This window comes from Poeciliopsis prolifica, unplaced genomic scaffold (assembly GCF_027474105.1).
Source record: "Poeciliopsis prolifica strain line A6 unplaced genomic scaffold, Auburn_PproV2 SCAFFOLD002, whole genome shotgun sequence".
Taxonomy (NCBI): Eukaryota; Metazoa; Chordata; class Actinopteri; order Cyprinodontiformes; family Poeciliidae; genus Poeciliopsis; species Poeciliopsis prolifica.
Genome location: NW_026562377.1, coordinates 18,374,377 through 18,399,343, shown reverse-complemented (window position 1 = coordinate 18,399,343; position 24,967 = coordinate 18,374,377). Strand labels below are relative to the sequence as shown.

General features: G+C 44.0%; 1 protein-coding gene across 1 annotated transcript; it reads right to left on the bottom strand.

Annotated features, from left to right (window-relative positions):
• Nucleotides 1-2,761: 2,761 nt before the first annotated feature.
• Nucleotides 2,762-20,129, bottom strand: zbtb7a (zinc finger and BTB domain containing 7a). The gene is made up of 5 exons (XM_055044355.1): nt 20,031-20,129; nt 19,821-19,913; nt 10,276-10,839; nt 7,623-8,497; nt 2,762-4,440 (listed from the first exon to the last, which is right to left on the bottom strand). The coding sequence occupies exons 1-5, from the start codon at nt 20,127-20,129 to the stop codon at nt 4,005-4,007; spliced, it is 2,067 nt and encodes a 688-aa protein (XP_054900330.1). The 3' UTR covers nt 2,762-4,004.
• Between the last annotated feature and the right edge of the window lie 4,838 nt (nt 20,130-24,967).

Genomic DNA, 24,967 nt, shown 5'->3' with positions numbered 1-24,967 from the left:
GTGGGATAAACAAGCTGCTGTCCGACGTGTTGCTTAGCAGTGTAATGTTCCTGCGTCTGTGCGACCGTGGACTCGTCCCCGCAGCGCCGATCCAAACAGAAGCACGTGCAGGTTTGAGAACAGATGGGGGGTCGATGCAAAGGCTTGTTTATAACAGTTATCCTGAGACCCTCCAGCCCACCTGCCAGCTTGTGCGCGCGTGCGCACACACACACTCGCAACAAAGGATGGACACGCAAACACAGACGCGTTCACACACACATACACAAAGTGCCCTTTCTTCTGCCTCCATATTTCATATTAAGACATAAAAAGACAAAGACAGACAGCGAACTTCAAGTGCATTCAGTTATATGGAATAGTCTTTTGGATCACAAAACCTCATCTGACCCCAGCTCAGCTCAACTCTTGTATCTCAACAAAACACTAGAATTCAAGTTCACCGCGACGGACAGAAAAGAAGGACTCATCTCTCTTGTTTCAAAGTACCCGTTTTGTTGACTAAAGTGCCCACTCGCCCTGTAAGAACGTGCTCCAATCCAAGTAAGGTGCATCATGAAGCACTTGTACAGAATATCCAAATAGTAAGAACACCCTCTTCCGGTTTTGTGTTTTAGACTTTCTGTGTCTTTAAATAAGTTAAAAACAATCTTAGATGAACAACAGGCCATGAGATTTTACAGTGTGTCAAAAAGTTGTGTGAAAGCAATTAAAGGTGTGACATTTGATTAAGTGGCCCCAAGCAACATGATCTAAAAGTTCACTTGGTCTGGACCATTACGACGGCTTTAACACCAATAACAGATACCACTGTGGCTGCCCTTTAATCGGGAGCGTGTTACAAGGCTAATTTACGACGGGAATAATCAACAATACTCAAAACAATGAACAGCTTTCTCAAAAGTGGAAATTTCAGCGGGTTGACGTGGACGACAGGTTTAATAAAAACGGAAAGAAATAGCAGAAGACCACTAAAAAAAAACATCAGCCCAATTAGAAAAAGGCTGATTAAGCGTGGCTTGATTTTAAGGGTTGTCGGCATAGATCCTCTTTAAAAGCAGCACGGCACTATGGCTTAGCTTTCCCAAGTTGCATCTGAACAAACCACGAGAGTTCTGGAGCAAATCTCGTTCTGAGAGATGAGACCAACGCGACGGTTTTGACCAGCACAAACTAAACACAACAATTAAGCACGGCGGTGGGTGGCTCATGATTTTGGCTCAACTTTGCATAAACTGACTGCGACTCCAAACACACCAGGAATGATGAAAGAATCAAGGAGTTAAACTACTAACAACTTTTAAAGGTGCACAAAATCAAATGGACACACCGATCCGCTAAAAGTGTTCAATGTTTCAAACAGTTCATTTTCAATTATATATATATATATATATATATATATATATATATATATATATATATATATATATATATATATATATATATATATATATATATATATATATATATATATATTTAAACAGCATAACATGCCATGGTATTGTTCATCAGAGACTGTAAGATTTAGCCAGGACCAAATAATTTCAGGAACAGTAGAAATGAAAGAGGATGTGTTTACTTTGTTTGTTTTTTTACATTTTTTTGCTCCGACTGTGTAAAGTGGGCGAGGAGGGGTGTGGGATCACGTGGAATCTGAACGTGCATGTTTTAACCCGAGCGAAATCACCAAAGCCTCGCAGTCACTGACAGCATTAGAGTGGACAGCGTGAGCCGTGGCGTCCCCCTCCTCTCTGCAGGACACCTGGACCTGGTGCGTGTGCGCGAACGACACGGAGAAAGTGCAGCGGCGCTGGCAGCTCAGGGTGCATGTTTGAACAGGCTGCGGCTGACTCACACTCTGATGATGTGGCCAGAGGGACCCTGGCTGGCTGCCACACACACACACAGGCACACACACATGCATACACGCACGCACACATTTAAAACAAATGTACATGTAAACACGCTCGTACAGTAAACTACCAGCACCAGGCGTCCAGGCTCTGATATAAGAAGAATAACAATAATAATATCTCCTCCAGGCTGGTTTAGGGGCATTAGAGGAGAGGCAGAGAGAGGGAGAGAAAAGGCCCGGTCTGATCCCCTCCCGGGCTGGAAACGTGGCTGAGCTGGGGGAGATTATTTTTTTGGAATGCAACAGACATTGTGAGATCCCACCACCACCCCCAACCCCCCACTCCACTCCTCTTCCCTTGCTCCCCTCCCCCACCGCCCAGCTGCAGCTGTGCTCCTATTTGGCCTCCCAACTCTGACAGGTATTTATTGCTCTCTCCATCACACAGGTTGCCTTACGGTTGTGTGGTCCCTGGGGCAAAATGGATTGGAATAAGCATGATACATACATCTAATCTCACTCCCTCCGTCCCCCCAACAACAACCCAGATTCCTTTAAATATCTCCCACTCTGTTGGATATCTTTAGTAAAGCTGTGCAAACGTAGAGGAAAAAAAAAAAGGTGCTCATATATGTCTTCTTCTTTGTATTCTTTGTCTCTCTTGCTCCCTGCCATTCCTTTAACCTGCGGTCGGTTAAGTGCTACCCGCGCCTTGTCGCACAAGGACAGACTCCGAAAAAACTGCACAAAGTTAAGCACATTCATTCATTCATTCATTCATTCATTCATTCATTCATTCATCGCTCTAATTCTCTGGGCAGGAACTGTACATGTCAAGTTTTACGTTTAGGACAAATAGGTGACTTAATGTTGTTTGATTTTTTGTTTGTTTGTTTTCTTTTTGTGTGTGTGTGTGTGTGTGCGTGTTTGCCATTGAACATTCACACAGCTTCGTTTCTTTCACCCAAAAGCTTCAACTGTGTCTGAGAAATATAACATTGAGCCTACAAAGGAAAAAAAAAAAGAAATCGGTAAGTACACCTCAGCAAGAGGGGGCCAACGTCATGTCTCTGCCTGCTATATACACACACGTATACAATTATAAAGTGTCGAGTACCCAAAAGAACAACAAAAAGAGAAAAAAAAACAGAATTAAGACAATCAAACATCAAAAGGGCAAAGGAGACGCTGACCTTGCAGGGCTGTGGGGGACAAGAGGCAATGTAGTAAAGCCAACAGGTACGTTGAGAACGATAGTGCTTGGAAAACACAAACCCTCCACCCCTCGCACTCCCCTCGTCCTGCAAGCGGCGAGCCTCCCCCTCTCCCCCCCGTTAAAGCGGATTCGACTCAAGTTGAACTTTTCAATAAGACAAAACCACCGATTACAATTAAAAAAAACAAAAAAAAAATCTTTTTTTTAAGAGTAAGTAACACTTCAATCAACCCCTCGCCTGATTTCTTTCTGGAACATTTATAGACTAAAAAATATAAAGAATCTTGCATCAAAATGTTGGTGAGTTTTCCTTGCATATACCATATTGTGGAAATTTTGTTTCTATGGTAACTGTACATCTCAGAGCTGTAAAGAAATAGGCATAAAAAAAAAAAGGAGTTGTTGCTGGGAGGATTTGTCCTCGCTTCACTCGTACAGCAGCCAGAAGGTGCATGACAGTCACCTTTCTTAGAGCTTGAAGGCTGTGAGGACAAACCAAGTAAAAATTTAAATCAACTGCATAGTTGCTTGGAGTTTCTTTGTCTCGATCATATACTCGCCTAACTGCATATGCCGGTATAAAAAAACAAACAAACAAAAAAAAAAAGAGTCTAATATGACAGAGAAAGAAATGGCCCAGAAAGTGGGTGGATGATTTGAAGCGTTCTTTTCTCTTTGACAAACAAAACAACTGAAGTGCTTGCAAGTCTATTCCATTTCCTAAAGTAAAAGGAGAAAGAAATATAAAGATTCAATTTCTGTGACACCCTGATTTGGTTTATAGAGGAATAGTTAGTTGTTTTGTCTTTTTAAATTGCCTTTGCATGTTTATTCTCTCTTCTGTCCACTGGCCTGTCTCACAGGCTGTGCAGAGCTACTGTGGCGTCCAGCAGTGTCCTTGTGGTCCCTTCCCCGCGTCCCCCCCCTGCACTCTCAGGGTCCCGCCTCCACTGCTAGCTCCTGCAGCCGAGGACTGTATGTGTGCACCTCCACAGCACCCTCCACCTCTACTGCAGAGGACGCCTCGGAGCGCCGCCGGCCCCTGGCGGTGCGAGGCTGGGGCCCAATTTCGGGGCTGGGGCTCAGGAGGCTCGGCGGGGCCTCCAGGAGCCCCGGTTCTCTCACCCGAGGTTTTCTGCCCCGGCGGGAGGGGATGCCGTTGCAGCCGTCCTTCTTAAGGTGGCGGTGCAGGTGGTCCGAGCGTACAAAAGTCTTAAAGCAGCTTGAGCACTGGTAGGGGCGGAGACCGGTGTGGACACGCATGTGGTTCTTCAGGTCGTAGTTGTGAGCGAAGGCGGCTCCACATTGTGTACACAGGTAAGGCTTCTCCCCTGTATGCTTTCGCATGTGAACCTTGAGCTTGTCCTGCCTGAGAGGGAGAAAGATAAACACGGCTTAAGAACACACAAAGACAACGTCTAACTCTCAAAACAAACGGCTCGCTTTTGTCTGAATGTCCTCCGTCGCCGGTGCCAGCTTCGCTAATTAGGCCGCGCGCAAATATGTAATTATCTTTAAATTTATTACAAAGTTTCACACTTGCAGGAATCAGCTTAATGCGCTTTAGATGATTTCATTCTATTTTAATTGTCGCGTCTTGGCTCTCCTCCCGGTCTATGAGGGTTGTAAGTCCAGCTGAGGGGAGGTCATAAACTTCACATTTTTATCTGTGTGACGGCACACAAGAGCGCAATTGCACACTGACACGAAGGCTCAGTGTTCAGTGTGTCAGCTGGCTTTTTTTTTTATTGCTTCTGTTAACCCCCATTTGAGGTCACACCAACAGGAAGATCTGCGTGAAGAATTTACCGTCCTCTTGCAAATCCGTTCCGGGGGAAAATGTATTGTTTACGATGTCGTAGATTTGAATACTACAGGACTGAGGCTGGAAAAAAGAAGCTTAGTGAATCCCCATGAGGCCTTTTTTAATTCAATTTTGTGCGAGTGAGGAGTCATCCTAACTAAATAACCGAAGTCCAGCTACTTATTTCATGACTGAGGAGTTGTGTACTAATTACAAGGTAAAACATATCAAAACAAAACTTAATTTTTCAAAGAGGTGCTCCAAGGTATTGACCACAATTAGCTCATTAGTGACAAACTGAAAAAATTGAAGGGAGAGAAAATCACCTGTTTTTTTTGCGTGTTCACAAAATCTAAAAAAAAAGAACCAATAGAAAATTTTTTTTGATTCCAACCAACCTGTAGTAGGACTTTATATACCTTAACAGCACAGATCAGTGACCATCTAGTCCTTCTAGTTGGGAAAGAAAATATCCTCTTTTTTTCCAATCAGTGAAGTCACCATACCACCTTGCCTAAGAGGTATCAGGTTATGTTGACAACAATCTCCCTTTAAAAGTGTGGAAGTTGTGAACAAGCAAAGAACATTCAAAGTGAGATTCATAAGCTTTTTTATCTTCCTTCTGTCTTTCTTTACTGCTTTCTCTACTGAATAAAGAAAAAAAAACCTTTAAAACGTAAATTGCATTTTCCCTGACGTGTCAAGACTAGGGCTACACAATGCCAACAAAAATTGCTTAATATTGCAATGACAGTATAAATGAACCACATTCTCCTGACCCTGTTCTTCCATCACTCAGTCAGCTTTTCAGCCACCTAAAAAACAAACAAGCGTGGGTTTTAAGAGCACTAAAAGTCTATCCAATCCAGGCTGAATCTATTTCAGGCATGAAGTGTAACCAGGCATGGCACACGAAGAACAATCCTAGCAAAGACTGTATCCAACCAGTCCTTTGTGATTATGATATTGGAATAACTATTTCTAAGTGGTATATTGTGGAACTCTACACCAGACATGTCTGCATTTAATTCAGGCTGCGAGAAACTGAAACATTTAGCAGATAACAGGAAGGCTGAATCGAAGCGAAGCTGCTGTTTTGTTCTTTTGTGTTCGAAACCCACCAGTCGGGGAACATGCTGGATTTGCAAATGTTAGCAGCCTTTCGCAAATTTCAGATTCAAAGTGATTAACACTTTCTATACGGTTCACACACGCAGAAAGCAGGTTATAGTTAGTAAAGCGAGCGGTGCTAATCGTTAATTTTAAATATAGTTCTGAATGTCAGCTCCATTATTAATGGTTTTGGCTTAAAACTGCTGTCTCGCACATAAAGTTGCCTATTTCTTCTCATGTAAACATGTAATATCAACAGGTGTAAAGTGTGATGCCTTTTTATAATGAAGAGAAACCAAAATGAACAAAAACTGGTTTTATCTGGTCAAACCTCAGATTTAAAATCAGTCACAGTATTCTGATCAATGCATCTCTACTTCTGCAGATTCAAAGTAATCTAATAACATTTCGAAACATGTTTTACTTTGTTGCTCCAGCAACTTATCAGGCTGCCTTGGCCTTCATCTGACTCTTGTCCTTCGTTCCCCCCTTTAGCCCTCGCCATCTCCCTCTAGCTCCCAATCACTCAAATCGTCTAACCGTCCTACACTTAGGACTCTGAGTCAAATGAGAGCTGCTAGCATAACTCCAAATGAGCACGCCTACCCACAGTGGAAATGTCATTTAAGTTAGTATATCAGCTGTCATTCAACCAAATGAGTAATATCTGTGAGCCAAACATTAAAACTTCAGCAAACAAGGAAACACACTCATATCAGGGCACACACAGGCAGGCCATAGTATTGGAGCAAAGTAGCCACTGACAGAGGTGAATTATTTAAAGGAAAGGAGTGATTTATTACTGAGCGAGGCAAACCCTTAACCCTGATCAAACAGGATTAAGATTACAATGCTGCCCCTTTCCTCTGGTGGTCAAATTTAGCTGGAGGATAAATTAAGAATGGTCTTCCTCGTGCTCAAAGGGGTTCTGGATATATTCAGACAGCAGCATCTATTTTCACCAAAGGCCAGCTAATTAATTCATTAAAGTAATCATTTCATGGAAAAGGCAAGCCTTCCTAACATGAAAACCCTTCGCACAGATGTCCCCTCCTTGAGATAAGCCACGTCTATCTGTTTTCTAAGGGACACGTAGCAGGTTTTATTTGAGAGGTGAAGGAGTGATAGAGAGCGAGGGGAGGGGGTTGTGTAAATACTCTGCTGCAGGCAATAAGAAGCATAACAGCAGATCAAAAGTTCACATTACTGCACTGGAGCCAGAGCACCATCCGGTGGCTGCAACCCCTCCTCCCCCCTTCACCCCCCTGTATCAGAATACAGTCCTTTATGGCCCCTTTTCACAAGATAACACGTTGTTGGCACAGCCTTCTTTTATAGGACCCCTATGTTAAAATTCCAGGACTTTGTCATGAAGGCTGCCATCATAAAACTGATCTTTATAACACTCCCCTCCTTCACAGCATGGGGATGTTGGGAGGAAATCTGTTTAGTATCCTGCCAATCCACGATCACGGTAAACATTTGGACACAGACTGCACTGCCTAATGCAAAGCTAAGGTGGTTAGCGCTAATTCTCCAGCTCTTGGCTTTGTGGCGTTTCCCTCCGCTGGGCCGTTTATCCAAGACTATTAGCACATGTGACATGAGGTAGTCCCTTCATTAAATGGGCTTACCTGGTAAAGCGCACTTTGCAGATGGCGCATTCATAGGGTTTCTCTCCCGTGTGCGTTCTGATATGGCGGGGTAGCTTGCCTGCACCTTGAATGACCTTCGAGCATATGGGGCACTTCTGGAAGGCCTTAGAGCGCATCTTTCTTTCTCCTCCACCTCCTCCGGTGCCGTTCCCTCTCTCCTCCACTGCCCTCTCTCCTGCTGTGTGTTGGCCCGCGCTGCCTCGTGACATCCACAGCGACGGCGGCACGCCGTGCACGAGTGATGCGGAAGCTGCGTCTTCGTGCTGCGTGCTGCTGAAATAATTCAAGTAAAATTCCATGTCAGGATCGTCCCCGTCTCCCTGCTCCTCCCCGTCCGCACGCTTCTTCTGCCTCTCGATGGAGTCCATCATTTGTTGCAGGAGGGCGCTGGCCGAGCCCCGATCCCTCACCATCGCCTCCCTGCAGCTGTCCTCCACCTCCGCCTCCTGCCGAGACTCAGGGGGGAGGTAGAAGTGGCCGTTCTGAGATGGAGGGTAGTATGACGACCCCAGGTTCACTCCGTTGCCCTGAACTGCCTCCCTGTCTTCATCTTCCTCTTCGTCCTCGTCCTCCTCCTCTGGTTCTTGCACTTGAGGCTGTGACAAGGCTAGGGCCAGCGGGGAGTAGTACTCACCGGGGCCCGCAGGAGCCCCATTGCTGGGGATGCTCTCGTTACCATGGTTAAAGTGCAGATGTGTGGGCAGTTCCCTGAGCTCTGGTGTGCTGCAGCTGCTGCTCCAGTGCGCCCCTCTCTGGAAGTACTCCAGGTACTCCCTGGCCCGAATTCGGTTCCCCTGCTCCTTGACTCCTCTGCATTTCCCCTCTTCATCTTCATCTCTTCGCTCACTGCCCGCCTGTGGGAACAGGGAAGGAAACAAAAGCCAGTGAAGGGAAAATTTGCAAGGGCACCGATGAGAGCTAACTTTAAACACAATTGGAGAGGTCAGAAGACTTTTGTCTTCTAACAATTATAGCTTAGTTGGTTAAGGTAGATAGACCAAAATGAAAACTTTTACATCTTGCAGAATATTTTAGCTTTTTATGCAATGCAAGGCACAGTAGGCAGAAAAACAAAGTCAGGGAGGAAACAACTGTGATGCTAAAAGCTACTACTGAACAAAAATCTTGACATGCCCAGAGAAATTAGGTAATTTTCTTCTGGACTGGCTGACCAGTGACGTACTGTTCAGATACTCAAAAACCTCATCCTTTTCTAACCAGGATGAGAAAAGGATCCTTTTACCAGCTAACCAAAATAATACCAGGTAACACTAAAAACTCTTCAGTGTGAAAGTTGTTGCTGAGAGAAGAGGACTCAAAGTTCTGTTTTTGTTCCCAAATCAAGCCATCAAACATCAGGAGACGCCTTGTTGACTACAGACTTTACTAAGAGCTATCTTCCACAGAAAGTAGTATAAACGAAAGTATCACCTCAGCATCGCTCTGTTTTATCTTTATTAATACTGGAATCCTGTTCGTTATGGAAGCTGCTTGGTTTGGAAATGTTGGTAGTCCAGAAGTTAAAATAATGATCTGGACTCTCTAAGTAATACACACACAGACTGCTGTTTACACTTCCTGTTCTTAACCTCTCAAATCTGATAAAAAATTGCTGATAAAAAAAAGAAAAAAAAAAAGAATCTAAACTACAGGTGAGATCAATTTCTTTCTTTATTTTTGTCTTTATTTTAAAGAAGCAAAACCTGGCTTGACAGAAACAGATTTTTCCCATGATGCTCGACATCACCTTTGCTCCTTCTTTAAATCATTGGTGACCGCTCACAGTAAGAAGGTAGAAAGAAATACTTTGAAGGCTGAAAACTACAAATCTCCAAGAACAATCTGAACTGTCTGAAATCTACTTATATCGAGACTTTATAAAGCAAATATCTGACCAACAACCGACTTCTGCATGTCCTGCGTGATGTTACGGCCCACCATAAAAATCTGAACTTCTTAATATGGTATTACATATTACGACCGAGCACATCACTGCTGCAGCTGAAGATGTTGCCCGGCTGTGAGGTGCTGTGTCTGAAGTCTGGGAAGGAGCACGCTGTTCTTCCACAAATACTGTTGGCTCAGCATGAGTAAGTGTTATACTAACTCCAAGCTGTGGGAGTGTGTTAGGCATAGTGAGAGGCACTGATACAGGCCATGATGTAACTCTAGTTATGCTGTTTATTGAGGTGGACGGCATGATGACTGTATGCACCATTTTTGATATGAATGAACAAGAGAAAATGAATGCGCAGTAGCTTCCAAAACTATTTACACCTCTTTACTTTTACATTGTAACACGCTATGACCAAGAAGTTTCATAAAATGTGCTTGATTTTATCTGAGTACTCAACAGAAAGTAGTACTGCATTGTGAAGTGGGAGGAAATAGTTAAGTTATTTTAAAATAGTCTAGAAATCAAATTTACGTTAGAATGGTCCAGTCGAAGCCCAGATTTATTCCAATTGATTCTATACAAAGAATTGGAAATTCTTAGTGACATAAAATTGCAGAAATGTGAAAAAGTTTGAAGGCAGTGAAACATATAAGCTTTTCAGTGTTTTGTTTCTCAATCTCAGGATTCTAACAGTGAATACACAAGCTTTGTTTCTGTGTTACGGCGATGCCTCACCGGCGGGGAGAGCACTTTGGTGTCCAGCAGGTGAGTACAGACGTCCTGAACGGGAGAGATTTCCAGGAGGCGAGCAGCAGCAAGGATGTCAGCCACGCTGCTGTGACTGACCGTCAACGTCGCCGTGTAGGCAAAGTCCAGCAAAGCTCCCAGAGCCTCTGCTGCCACAAAGTCGATGTTGTAGATGTTCTGCTGGTCGGCGGCGGCCCCTGAAGTGAAGAGCTTGTGGAAGTAAGAGCTGCAGGACGCAAGGACGGAGCGGTGGGCCGGAAACTCCCGGTCCTGGGTGACTAAGAGCACATCGCAAAGGAGCCCGCTGAGCCGCTGCTTGTTCAGGCCGCCCAGGACGTCCGCGCTGTGTTCGGGGAAAGGGATCCCCACGGGACCCTCCTCCGCCTCCCCCGCTCCTCCTCGTCTCCCTCCGCCCGCAGTGCTTGTTATACCCCGGAGCCGCCTTCCTCCTCTCCCACCGGCCCCTGACGACATCTTCCACCAGCCTGCCGCCGAGCCGCCGAGCACAGCCCCCACCCGTGTATCCGTCCTGCCGTCTGTCTGTCTGCCTATCTGAAAGCAGAAGACACAGATTACTGATTAGTTTCTTTTGTGGACAGAAAAGTGAGAGGAATATTGATTGACTGAGAGAGAAATCTGCAATATGAGCACAAGCTGCAGCAACACATTTTTAACATGCTATAAAATTTAAGAATGAGGAAAGCGAACCAAATCAATGCACAATTTACACACGCCAGCTGTTCACCACTGCACAAATAGCACTGAAGTATTTAGGAAGTGAAAACAATTTTTATAGCTTAGAGCACATATGTAATTTAAAATACAGGGAAAATCTTACAAAGATACGCCCACTGTAATAAAACTTAGACTGAAGTGGTTTGAAAGTAAGTAACTTTAGTTAGATAGCAACTTTTCAAGGAAAAGATTTGTTTCACACATCCCTCTGCCCCAAAGTTTCCAAGCATTAAAAGTCGTACTTTTAAATTTGTTTGTTTATTTGGGGCATTTCTAATCTGTTAAATCCTGAATATAACTCTTGAAGTCTGCTAAAGTTAAACTCTCGCATCCATTTGATTCGAACTTGGACTTCAGTGTGAAAATTTCGTCCCATGCAGCATTGAGACAGTGTCTTGTTCCTCACAACAGCTCACAATCTATTTTGAGACTGATTAGAAGAAAAAAAACACTGACTAAGAAACAGGTGTAGATACAGACTGATGGCAAAACAAACAGCTATATGCAAGACACTAGTTTCCTGTAGTGGATAAATTATCCACAATTCACCAGCGCTGAATTGTGCTGGTCAGCAGTTTTCTCTGCATAAATACAACGAGTGGGAGAATCAAAAAAGATATTTATGTATTTCACGTGTGCAGGTGGCCGGGTGCCTGTTCCTTGTATATATGAATACATCCACGGGCGTGAGCATGCACCCGTGCAAGAAATCAAGCAAGAGGTCGTGGAGGACAGATAAGCAGAGGGCTGAGGGGATCAGAGTGCATGCTGGGAGCTGGGCTGTGCAGCCCATGCTCACTCTGTGACAGTTGAGAGCAAGGAAGGAAAGCGAGGGAAGTGGAGGAACAAGAAGGGAGAGGAGAGTGGAGGGATGTAGAGAAGGCTGCAAGGGCAGACCCTGTGGAAAAAAACTCCAAAGGAGGAGGAAGAGAATGTACGATGAGTTGCAAAGGAACAGCATTAAAAAGGGAGGTTGTCAATCCGGTCTGAGCTAGTTACCCCACCCTGCGCTGCGTGCCAAGTTTCGGAAAAGGCCTGTCCCCTCGCTCACGTGTGTTTGTGTGCGCGTGTGGGGTGGGAATTAAAATGATCGACTGAAGCTTAGGCGGAGGGGCGGGGTGGTGGTGGAGGGGTTTCGGCAGAGCAGGCCATCCTCGATTTCTCAGTCACACGAGTGAATACAGTAACATCAATAACACACGGAAATGACACACATTACACAAGCACACACAGGACATCCACCTCCCCTCCAACCTCTCTTCTTCACCATCTGCCAGGCAGACCCAGTAGGGGGGCAAGGCTGGGCGGCGGTTGCATTAAATGCATTGCTCTCTACAAGCTTCAAATTACAAGATTCTTTCCGATCAATCCTGCTGGTATGTTGGTTTGCTACACCCCACTCCCAAACCTGCCTAACCTGGCTGCCCCTCCTCTTTTAATTGAGTTCACCTTCTTTCAGAGGAGAGGAGAGTCCTCTCCTCTCCTCTCCTCTGCTTTGTTTTATCCTCTCTAAAGAAATACCTGTCTGTGTGAGGATAGGTCCTGGATAGATTTATCTGTCCGAGGAACCCATAAGAGATTAAGAGGTTTCTTTCATCCTCTCATCAATAACTAAATGGATCAAAGAGTGGTCGATTCAACCAAATGTTATAAGATAAAAAGCTTCAAGTCCAAATGATGAGGATGATGATGTTTGCAATGGTTTGTGAATAATGATCACCCAGTAAGACACCAACTGGCTCCAAGGAATGGGTTGAATTCCAGCATCCAGGTAAACCAACATTTGGTTTCCAAACCACTGAACTAGTCGGAGGAGGTGGAGTTTTCTCTGGTTGTATGGAGTTTAGCTAAAGGCGATCCTTGAAACAATTTGATATTCATGTGTTACTCCAGAAACCAAAGATCAAAACAAGGAATGGGAAATGATCAAAATGCTAATACAATATGAAAAATGTCAAGAAAGAAAGAGATGTAGTCGTAATGCTGCATTAAACAATTAGCTCTAATTAATGGTGTTAATTGTCATGATTGTGATTGCTACCAAATACCAAAATGCTGATCCTTTCAGTTACCTTTCCACTACTGGTTTCAGGGGAGCGTCATTATACACACGTTCCTTGTTAAAATGCGACTGAATTTTATAATTACAGCATATACAGTTTATCTGCACTAATCAATGTATTTTACAACGTGTAAAATACAAAACTTGTAGTTTTACTTCGTTGGGCTAAGAATAAATGGAGTTATATGGATTTAAAGCTAAAAAGAATGCAATACGCTGCTTAAGAAACACCATGAATTCTAACATTTTATATTCACATCAACCGTCCCAAAGCAAAAAACTAAAAAGGGTTAATTTTCTTTGGAAAAAGTATATTTTCTTAAAAAGTTGCAAAATCAAAGTATCAGACACTAAATTATTATACCTGTTATATAAACTATTTATTTTGACAGCAATAGGAATAGTTATTGCCTTCTGGTTTTCAAAACATTTTCACTTAAACGTTCTGCATTAACTAAAAATGCAGAACGTTTACTGTATCAAAACAGTAAAACGGAGGAGTTTTAAATCAAGGTTATCGTACCATGAGAATGTCATAATGGTCCTTCCCTATTGGCAACACGCTTTATGGATCTCTTGAATCCTGTTTTTGTGGGCGGCTGACCACATAGGGTCTGAGAATACTGCCAGAGACTTTAACAGAGCTCCACTGAAAACAATCTGTCAGCCATGGCAAAAGCAAATTTTATTACCCCATCTCTCATCTGAATATGTTAAGGGAGGGGAGAGAGACAAAGAGAAATGACACGGGAGGCAAAGAGAGCAGAGTGAGAAGGGAAGGAAAAGCGAGAGAAAGGGCATCCACATGGCTACCGGTCGTGTCCTTCGCAGGTGGAAACAGATCTCTGCGAGCCTCGTCCAGAGCCGAGTCAACCTGCTTTTCTCTAAAGCACCTGCACTGAACCGGGCTTTGCTGCAAGCCTGCGAATGAGGCTGCTGTATCCCCCATACATCTACAGTTGACCCTGGGTCATGGCTTTGTGAGTTAAAGACGTTGAGCTTGAGGAGGAGATAAAACACACACTTGCACGAACATGCGCACAATCACAAAACTTGATTCGGCGCCAACGAAGCGCAGAGGGACTGCTCTGCATGCAGGAGCAGCCTGTCCCTGAATGAACCTGCACAGAACACAGAGAAAGAGGAAACATGGAGCCACAAACCTGATCCTGACACCTCCTCATGGCTTGAAACATTCCTTATCACTAATTCATGCCTGTGGGTGACAAGGACGGCAATCTAGCACAAAGCGGCACCGCAGCTGTCCGTGTACTTTGTGTTCCAGCTTCAGGGAAGGGCCCCTCTCTTTGGCGCTCGGGCCACGAGCGCCCAGGCCTGCTTTGCAAGTCAAACCACCGTCTCAACGTGCAAAGCCGACCCATCCCATCTCCACCCTCACCTCATTCAACTCATCCACAACATCCCTTCGCCCCCTCTCCTATATCTGTACAAGAGTGTTTTCTAAGACGAGTTTTTGTTTTTTTCTGGAGGGGTTCTTTCAGCAGTTGACCGAACACGGCGTGCGTCAACATCTGCATGGAGACAGTTGGAGTCCATTTGCTTGTCACTGTCTTAGACAGACGCCGGCCTGATATCAAGGTGTGACAGGAGTAAGCAGGAATGGTTCTTATTTAGGCTGACACGGTTCGTGTTGTGGAGCTTCTCAAAAATTTCCACCCTGAAAGTTTCTCTGACTTTGGCAGACACATACCAGTCATTCCTAGATACTAGCGAACAAACTGTTAACCGTGTGCAGCCCCAGATGTTTCTCAGATAAGGGAAGACATAGAATACAAAGTCATTTTAAAAATGCACAACAACCAAAACAGTAGCCCCCATAAAAACACCGCCTGGTCTAAAATGCAAATGATCTCTTTCCTCTTTCTCCTTTAACTTTCTATTTCCTTAAATTTGAGAGTTTGAAAATTTTACTGTTGGCTATTACCAATTTGCACACTTCAAAAATACAGAAACACACAAGAGAACAAGTAAAATAGGCACATCCAGTAGGATATTCTAATAGCATAAAACAATTGGGTAAAAACACAACACTATTAAGAGTTATTGCAAATTCCTAACAACAATAAATAGCAGGATATGACTGACATCATTGAAAACAGAAAAGCAAAAACTGTTGCTACTGACACTCAAATAACACATTGAATTGTTACCCTCATCATGATGTTATCTACAATACTTATTTCTTGCTCATTTCATTTTGATACATAAACATAGGTGACTAAACTATGACTAATTTGCAAAAGTTTTACCCTTTGGACAAACATATTCTACCTATTTCTTGCTCTGCTCTTAAAAGAGTAGCACCCAAAGCATAGCAAGTCGAGCTTGTGAGTTATTTGGGTCACTTACAATACATGCCTCTGAAAGTTTGCCGACTGTAGTTTTCAAACATTTCCATAAAAAGTGTGATTGTTGGCATTTAGTTTCACCACTCTGACTGTCCGAAACCAGAAATATTTGGGAGCTACTGAATATGTCTGTATTGTAAGCAACAGGATAAATTTACAATAATAACTTTCTGTCAACAAGCTGCAGCAACATGTGGGGGAGGGGAGACAGAGGACTTGTAGTGCTCTGTGCTTCACGCTGACTGTGAAAACACCATTGTGGCACATTTGCATCTGTTTAAAATGTAAGAAATGTATGATTTTAAAAAAATTGCAGATTTGATAGCATTTTAAACCTTGACATACATTGAGTTTCAAATAATAAAAATACTTCACAAGTTCTGCACATTTGTACAACAGGATCTTCTCACTCAGATCTAGAAGGCTCCACTCTGAATCAAGTGGACAAGCGAACATGATAGGGCTTCGGGGGGTTAGGAAAAGTGGATTTTGAGTAACTGCCACTGCTCAGTGACTCATTGTTGGCCAAAGTGGAAGGAAACCTCACTGGCCGTGCTGGGAGCAAAGCAGGAAGTAGGCTAGTGACTGATAAAACCTAAAGTTGCATGGGCTGGTCGAGGCCTGGCAGCTTTCACTAGAAACTAACCAGGAAGCGCTGCCAAAACACGGAGCCAGTGAGAAGCTGGTGGGCGAGACAGGGCGTCAAACTCACAAGCTCGCTCATAACTTGAGAGCAAATGGAGGCCCAGGAATTTGGCTCAGATGTCAATGATAAACTTGGGATGAATTACTGTTGGACCTGGTATAACCTGCTACAGTAAAAGAAAAGGTAACCTAAAGGGAGTGGGGGTGGTTGGGCAACTGCACATGTGTCATGCTGGGTAGTTGAAAATGACTTTCAAGCCCTCTTAAAGCAACAGACTTTTTAACATAAAAAACTAAAAGATTGTTTTTTTCTCTTAATTTTCCTATGTATTTAAAGAAGACAAAGCCATAGTAATCCAGTTTAAGGTATTTTAATTTATACTTCCCTTTTTTTTATTTCAAATAAGGATCTGGTGAGGGATGATGAGCAGTTAAAATCTTACCAGCAGGAGATAATTTAAATGGCATCTTTATTTAGTATAAATAATTATTGTTATTATTTGGACTTAGCCCAAGAAGAACCAAAGGATCTTGTTTGAATTTGTTTTTCACACAGAAGCACATGATTATTTATGGAGGACATGGAAGTTGGAGTTGGTGCAGCATTGATGGTCTTCCTGTGTCAAAGGTTGAGCAGTGTACAAATCAACCGAACAGCACTGGGTTAAATTGTTATAACATTTTTACATTTTGCACCACTTTTATGTCAGACAATTACTCTGACTGGAAACACTTTACATCTAACGTGCTCAGTCAATGTTTTACACAGCAAGATGATGGGTGGTGTTATGCCTCCGACCTGCATTCTCCGTGTAAATAATCATCAGCTTATGTGTATAAAACCACTCGACACAAACGTTACAACATCTTATAGGTTCATAAAACTGAATTTAAACAAACCACTTGGGCTTTTTGAGACTGAAGTTGTTTTAAGGATGCAAAGTCCACTTTGGTCTTGGCGCCTCTTGGCTAGCACTCAGATTCCTCCCAATCAACAACTAAACTGCATTTCTATTAAGTGAAGAGCTGTAAACTACAGGTCTAAAATCATTCATCCATAAACCTTGAAAGGCACCTCATCTAAGAAACTCAGAATTATTATTATTAAGAAGTATGTCATGGTTTTCACACAGCATTACACGCTAAGACGTCATGAAATGGCATTTGCACCTGTTATGCATTTGTAATATATGATTACAATTACACAAGTCATCAGGTGTTACAGTTTCCCCCCGTCTTTTCTTGCCATCTTGTTTAATAAGTCAACATGGTGCCACCTTGGTGGTGTTACAGAAAGCTCATGTCCAGCAGGTGAACTGGTCAAACAGCAAACACTGGCTGCACTGCGCTGCGCATGCTCAGCCTGACAGGGAAAGAGGACTTCCTGTGAGTCCATGGCAGGCGTGTAACAGAACCCGCTCTGTTATCAGATGACCAGCTCTCCTCTTGCTCTGTCTCCCTGTCCGTACTGTCTGACCCCCTGGCCCCCCCACTACCACCCTAGCCCCGCCTCCTTCTTCTCCTCTCATCTGTTGCTCTCATCTCATCATTGCTCCATCTCTGTCTCAGACTGTGCACTGCATAGTATCCACCACATCACCCACTTCCCCTTTCCACTGCTGAGGAGGCAAAGCGGTGCGGACCCACCCGCCTCCCTGTGTCTCGCCATACTTTAATGCAACCCACACATCGTCTTTCTCTTGTTTCACTGGAAACCAAGTAACTTCATCAGCAAGCAGACAGTGTCGGACCACTCACACATCCCTCTAGTCGCTTGGCCTGTACCTGTTAACAACAAATCAATAAATGTTTGGGGTTTTCTGTCAGTTTTGTAAACACGTCCATATCCTCCGATTCGATGTATTTTATGATTTATCAGCACAATCCTTAACTCGAACATTGCGATAATGCAAGTGAAGCTCTCCCCTTCTTCTTGAAAAACATCCCGAGCCACACTCTCTTGCTCTTAATTTGATCAGGTTGTGTGTTAAACTCTGCACAATAAATGTCCCAGAAGAGAACAGAAGAAGCCCCTTTCCTGCCCCTGGTCTTCAGCATAACAACAGAAAACAACAGAGAGGGGTCTGTCTGTCTAGCCAGGCTGGAAGCTGTGGTATATTAAGCAGCTGACCAGGGGAACCAAACATCATGGAGGGGGGGAAGTGAAGCTGCATTCATTAAGGAAGAGGCGAATGAAACAACTCCAACTGTAACTGTGTAAGCCTTTATAAATGTATTTATGTTAAAAAAAAAAAAAAAAAAAAAAAGCAGCATGGAAATACTCCTTAAAGAACTCTATCTCCGGTATGAGCCATTTTGACACATAGATAAACCTTAACACAAACAATATGACAGCTACATGTATCCCAGTGTATACTGCCAGCTTTTTACTCTGAAATAAAGCCTCAAACTGCCACGGAGACATCACACAACCTGTCCTCTCGGTCTGCCTGAACCTGCTAGTTTTGGGCCATCGTGGTGCAGGCACAAACATACAGGAATATCAAACTGTATTCAGCCTCACCGCCAAATTGATGGGTGGTGTCTTGGACCTGCCCACAGTCACTGAAGTCCCCTGCAATTCCTCTGGAGTCTATTGTTGGTAACACAGACGCGCATGCACACACACGTGCGCGCGCGCTCACACATACATACACATATGGCGTCCTAGTTTAACCTCTTGGTGGAATTCACTAGAAATAACCATGCTGTTCATCCATAGGACGAGGAACATTCAAAAGACATTGTTTGCAATAACTAATCAGGTTTTTTTATTTTACCTTAAGCTGAACAAGAAGCAGTGATCAACTTAATTTACGGCAGCATTATGAAAGACTTTCCCATAAAATGGGCGTACTGTGCTTGTCATCTTCCCTCTCCATGCCCGCACATTTGTAAAAACGGGTTTAACAAGTATGCAAAGCCAAAAAAAAAAAAAAGCATCTGGTTATTGAGGAAGACAGTCAGGGCTGCTGTGAAGTTTTTAAACTACTGGTTTAAAAAAGAAAGCCTTACATGGCGGCAGGACAGATTACAATCTGGTCTTAACAAGATGCTGGTGAGGATGGGGGAGTTGAGCGGTAAAGAGAGAAGGGACGTCATAAGATTGAGTAGCTGTGAACGACTGAAATCAATCTACAAACGCTTAAGCTCTTTGGGGACGGTTACACAAAGTTGCCGGAGCTTAAGTTTTGTTTTAATATTGCACAGACTCAGCCACGGCAGCCTGCCGTGTCAGGGAGAGGGGATTCAGCCGTCACGAAATGTGTCTCCGCCTCATTAAGACGAGATGTCACTTAGTTAAGTTTCTAAAACTATTACTCAACACCTGTGCCACAGTAGCCATGAGCCACAGCTCAGCAAAGTATGTGATGGGGCGGTTTCTGTAGAATTAGTCTGAAAGCCCCAGAAGAAGAAGCGGTACAGGATGTGCAAATATCTTCATCTTCTCACTCTGCTAATATTAGCAGCTACTCTACCCAATTAACCACAACTTGACAGATTCAAAACAACACATGTAGGATAAAACATCTGAAGGCAATAAAGCAGATAGTCAATGCGGCACCTGACCCGTTTGTCAGCCCTTGCTCTGTCTTCAAGAGGGTCAAGAACTCTGAACTCTATCAAGACACTCTGGATTTACTTTCCCTGCTTGCTTCCCCTCTCCTCTAAATCCCAGCCCTTAGACACCGTGTGTGTGTGGATGTCTTCGCAATGCTTACCGAATAGGCAGAAAATGTTTCTCGGGACCTCTCTGCCTTCCCCTGCTTTGCCGGCCAGTTCTGCTGCCTGTGTCTCTGGGCAGGGCTAGAGCATTACCAGTCAGGAAACTTGTGAGTGGCCCTAGTCATACAGGCAAGCCCTTGCCTGATCCCACACAGACACCTACCCGCCCCCATCCCATCCACCACCACCCTCTATTTTCAGCCCACAACTCCGCTCCTGCATCCCCTCGCCTCATTGGCTTCGCAGCGGTTAACTCGCCACACCTCCTCGCAGGGATAGGCTGACGGCTGTTCCCTTTCCTTCATGGCCAAGGGCAAGGCACTCTGGGATATAGAGGCCGAAACCCAATGTCACCTGGTTTCCACAGCCCCCGCTGCGGACTACGAGTCCCAGCTTTCCTCTCTGCCCTCACCACCCCCACCATCTCCAAGCCTTCTCTAACGTAAGCAACCCAGGGCTGAATTATACACTACAGTATGCTGCTAGCAGCCTGCCAGGTATTAAAGTACAGAGCAGCCATCAAACAAGGATAGGGCGCTGTGGGAGGAAAAAAAAAACAAAACAAATTTCAGCCCAGACTGTCAGGGGCAGCACTGAAACATCGGCCGTGCGCTCTTTCATCAGCTCTGCGCTCTTGGGACGGTTCAGACACACTTGAAACTCCTGACCTAAATTGACTTACCCCTCCTCTAAACAACCTAATGCCACCCAGACATGCTCTGCAAACACAGCACACCCTGCAATGAGTGTCTCACCCTGTAATGTCCCAAAAAGTTGCTGCCACTGCTTGTAGCCTTTCCAGTATCATTATTATTATTTTTTTGCTTCCTCCTTCTCTCGGTTCAGTCGCCTCCCTCCTCCACTGCCTCCTCCTCCTCCTTCTCCTCCTCCTCTAAGTGCTTCCACCTGCCTGAAAAGTGAATGTTTTGATCACATCCTACAAACTTTATCACAAAATTCCCCCAGAGGGAAGTAGCTCTATAAAGGACATATTTAAGAGAAAAAAAAAAAAGAAAAAAAAAAAAAGAGGAACCTTGACTAGGGACCGCTGCTGCGACCCACCTCTCCTCTCCAGCCAACCCCCCCACCCTGCTCTCCTTTCTGGCCCCCCTCCCTCGGTCCTTCCTCTCTCCTCTCCTTGCTACCAGCCCTCCTGAGTCCGACAGGCCCAGGGCAGGCAGAGGAGGGGATGACAGGTCGCCTTCAGCTCACCTGTGATGGCCGTGGTGGTGCTTGTTGTGGGTTAGCTCGGCCCTCTCCTCTCCTCCTCTCCGGAGCTCTCTATCTCCCTCTCACTGTCGCGCAGCTTAAAGCCCCCGTATGCGCTAACCAAGCAGCGGCAGATCAACTCAATTCCCTTCCTGGTTTCTGGAGGGCAAAGAGGTCCCTCCCTTTTCTCTCTCTTTCTCTCACACACGCTCACACACACGCTCTCTCTCTTAAAGACACAGCATCTCTCGGCGTCCTCAACCCCTCCTCCTCCTGTCAAGATGAAAGTAAGGTGGAAATCTCTTAGTACTGAAAAGCAGACAGTTGTCAAATCACAAACTGAACCGGAGACGGCACAAATTATTAACTCCTGCCTGCCCACTGAGTTCTTTCTGGCTATCATTGGTTACAAACCGTGATTTGTGGATTGACTCTGGGGTTAAAACTGAGTTATTAACTCTTGTCTGTTCTCATGCGTCTCATCTCTCACTACTCCTTTCCTTTTCTGGAAGTCGCACCCACCCATCCTATTGCCTGAGGTCATTGCTGTCCCACCCCAAAAGCAAGTCTTGGCACATTCCAGAACACACGGCAGGGGCTGCCAGCAGCCCCCTCAATACACACCCTCTGTTCACGTTACCTGCAAAGATCCAGCAGGTGAGGTCTGTTCCTAAGCTGAGATCTTCCCCACTCACTGCGGTGAGTTCTGAATTCCCATGTGTGCACGCAATTCACATTGCGCCACTTCCAAAATGCCCACCAGCACACCCACTCGATGGGCGCGAGCCAGCCATTGTGCCATGCAGTGGGTTGGAGAGGAAGATGTTGAGTTGCACCAGAGCCACTGCTGGGAGGTAACTGATTATATATAATCTGTTCTATGTAATCAGATTACAAAAGTAATTATGGCTTAACTAGATTACGTATGAAAAAATATGTAATTAGGCTAATATTGTCCTGAGCAAACTTATTAGATCTGCTATAAATACCATTTTACAACTCACCAGGTATGCACAATTATGCATACCTGCCATTACAGGGGAAGGCCAGTTCAAGTTATAGTAAGTGCTTAGATCAATAATAAGTTATCAAACGAGTTTTCTTCACTAGGTCTTTCGTAGAGATTGGTTTCTTTGTTCACGTTTGTGTATGATCAGGAAGACTTTTTGTGTGGGTAGGTTGCCTCCGACAATTATTGTTAAATAATTCCATTCATTTTTTTATTTCACTGACTCATCTGAACAGTTAATTTCCTTTCACCACAAAATATTTACTGCATACTGCAAAGTACAAATGTTGATACATCTTTTTCTGTAATTAAAGTTAAAATTCAAATGAAGCACTTATGTATTAGAATAACATACAATTAAACCGAGCTGGAAACAAACAAAATGACTTTTTGGTTATTATTATTTTTTACATGTTAATACACTTTATTGTAATATAATCTATAATAGTTATAGATTATATCATAAATTATTGCACTTATTAGTACATGGATTTATCATGTATGAGTTTGTCGGACTTAATTTTTAGTTGTTTAAATATCCACGCTGTCAGTTAACTGTGACTGAAGCAGAAAATTGATTTTCTTGACTGCACATTAACACACACACACAGGAACATGGTTAATATTGTTAATATTCTTTGATTGGACTGATTCTTGTGTAACTTTTTTCGATAAAGACTTATCGAAGAATCTAACGGATTATTTTGTGTTTAGATAAATAATCACAGTGGCTCATCTGCTTTGTCTCCTCACCTACCTCCTCATCATGCTTAGTTGTCAGTTCTTATGCTGCCAATGAACCAGCACATTCAAACCTCTGATTGTCATCACTGAACTTCATGCTTCCGTCACTTCAGCCTTTCAACACTTTGACAAAAAACAAAAACAAAAAACCAAACATTTGTAGCCTGGCTCATTTGACAGCGAGCCTGGCGGGTTTATCAGCCACGCTTGTTTTGAAGCTGACTGAGGTCAGACTCGGTCAGCTAGTGACTGGTGCCAAACACTCAGGAGAAACCCAAGCTCAATTCTAAAAGATGAACTCATTAAAAAGATGCGTCCACTTCATATCGATGTCCACACATCCTCATAGTCGATGTCATCAATTACATCGACAAGTCGGGACAGCACAAGTAAAAACCTAATAAAGCAAACACTTCTCCGGCATTAATGAGCAAACTCGTTCAATGCGGCAGGTCATGGATTTATAAACGGCAGCAACAAAAGAAACCAACACTTGCAAGCAGCAAAAAGGAGTGTATTTGTGCGAGTGTATTGTCAAGGGGTAATTCTGATTCGAGGAGCTATATATGATGAATGCAAAATGTTTGTCCTGTGCGTTTAGAAAGGCAGCGATATATTTATGGAACGCAAATGTTGATGTCGCATCATTTCTACATGTGACTTTAAGATTGTCGGACATCATAAACCCCTCAATAATTTAAATGCATTGTGTACGACTGACATCAGTCCCCGACTTCTGCACATTACAAATCATCAAAACAAACAACTACATGTGCTATAAAATGACTTTGCAAGACAGTTTGCAGATTATGCTGTAGTCCAGGAACTCTAGTGGATTTATGGTGTCTACATTTTTTACGTTTGCGTGCCTTTGTGCAGCTGCAGCGACACATTGTCTGCCTAGAGGGCACTGTAGAGCACTGTCCCTGCAATGATTGAGCATGTGTGTGAGCGAGAGGAATGGGAGGGCAGACCAGAGTGGGGGCAGACAGTTTTACGGCATTTTGCCGTTCAGACCAGCATAGGGTGGTCCACTTCACTCCCAGACACCACACGTCTGATCTGCCTTTCTCATTACTGTGTGAATGACGCTATTTGTTATTTCTGACAGAGGAGATTATCATAAGAACTCACAATATAGGAGTTAATAAAGTAAAACAATACAATGATTAAGTGTAACATTAGGGTCTCCTGGTGAATATTTTGATCCCCCTCTTGCTGCCAAAACAGCCCTGACACGTTGAGAAATGGACTCTACTAGAGCCCTGAAGGTGGGCTGTGAAATCTGGCATCTTGATGCTATGGCAGCAAATCCGTAAGGCCTTTAGGCTACGAGGTAAGACTTTATAATGGATTTATTAGGACTTGTTTGCCCAGTTGGCCACAAATGGCCAACTGGGTTGAGATGTTGGAATTTCGAAGGCCAAATCAACACCTCAAACTCACTCCGACTGCGTCCTGAAACGTTCTTATTGCGGGGTGTTTTATCCTACAGTGAAAGAGACTGCAGCTGTCAGGGATGGCCTGCAGCTGTGCATCCATATGCGAAACTAATTGTGATGCTCTGTGTAGTGACTCCTGTCTATCAGAACCAGCTTCCACCTCTTCAGTGACTTGACCTCCAGTAGCTTGTCTGCTAGATAAGAGAAGACGCACATAGTCCAAATTGCTTGGGGTCAACAGTGAGGTTTCTACAGTCAGTGATGATTTGTGGAACCACATCACCGGCTGGTGTTGCTGTGTTTAATCAAGTCCCAAAATCAACCCAGCTGTCTACCAGGACGTTTTCAAGCATGTCACCCTCCCCTCCCCTCGCAAAGATGCTGAAAAAAAAATGTCCCAGCTGGACCTAGAATCTGCCAAAAGTACAAAAACTGGTCTACTGACCGTCATGCTGGAACTATGTTTGGTTGTCCAGGAAATTGCCCTGACCTGAACACTTACAGGTGACCGTACCTGGCTTTGTCAAGATGAGGGAACACCTGAACTAATAATGCAGACAAGATGAAGGACACTAATAAAACAGCCTGGGGGCTCTATAATACCTCAGCAGCACCAAAGGGCTGATCACTTACATGCAGCTGCGCACAATTGAGCCTAGAGGAAGCATTGACTATACTGTATATTAGCATTTTGACATACTTTTCAGTAGATCCACCTTTCTGGAATAAAAATATACCT

Coding starts and splice junctions, on each gene's coding strand:
- zbtb7a (XM_055044355.1), bottom strand. CDS start 20,129: ATGAAGGAAAGGGAACAGCCGTCAGCCTATCCCTGCGAGGAGGTGTGG. Junction 19,914..20,030: donor GGGGATGCAGGAGCGGAGTT/GTGGGCTGAAAA, acceptor CCTGACTGGTAA/TGCTCTAGCCCTGCCCAGAG. Junction 8,498..10,275: donor CCAAAGTGCTCTCCCCGCCG/GTGAGGCATCGC, acceptor CTGTTCCCACAG/GCGGGCAGTGAGCGAAGAGA.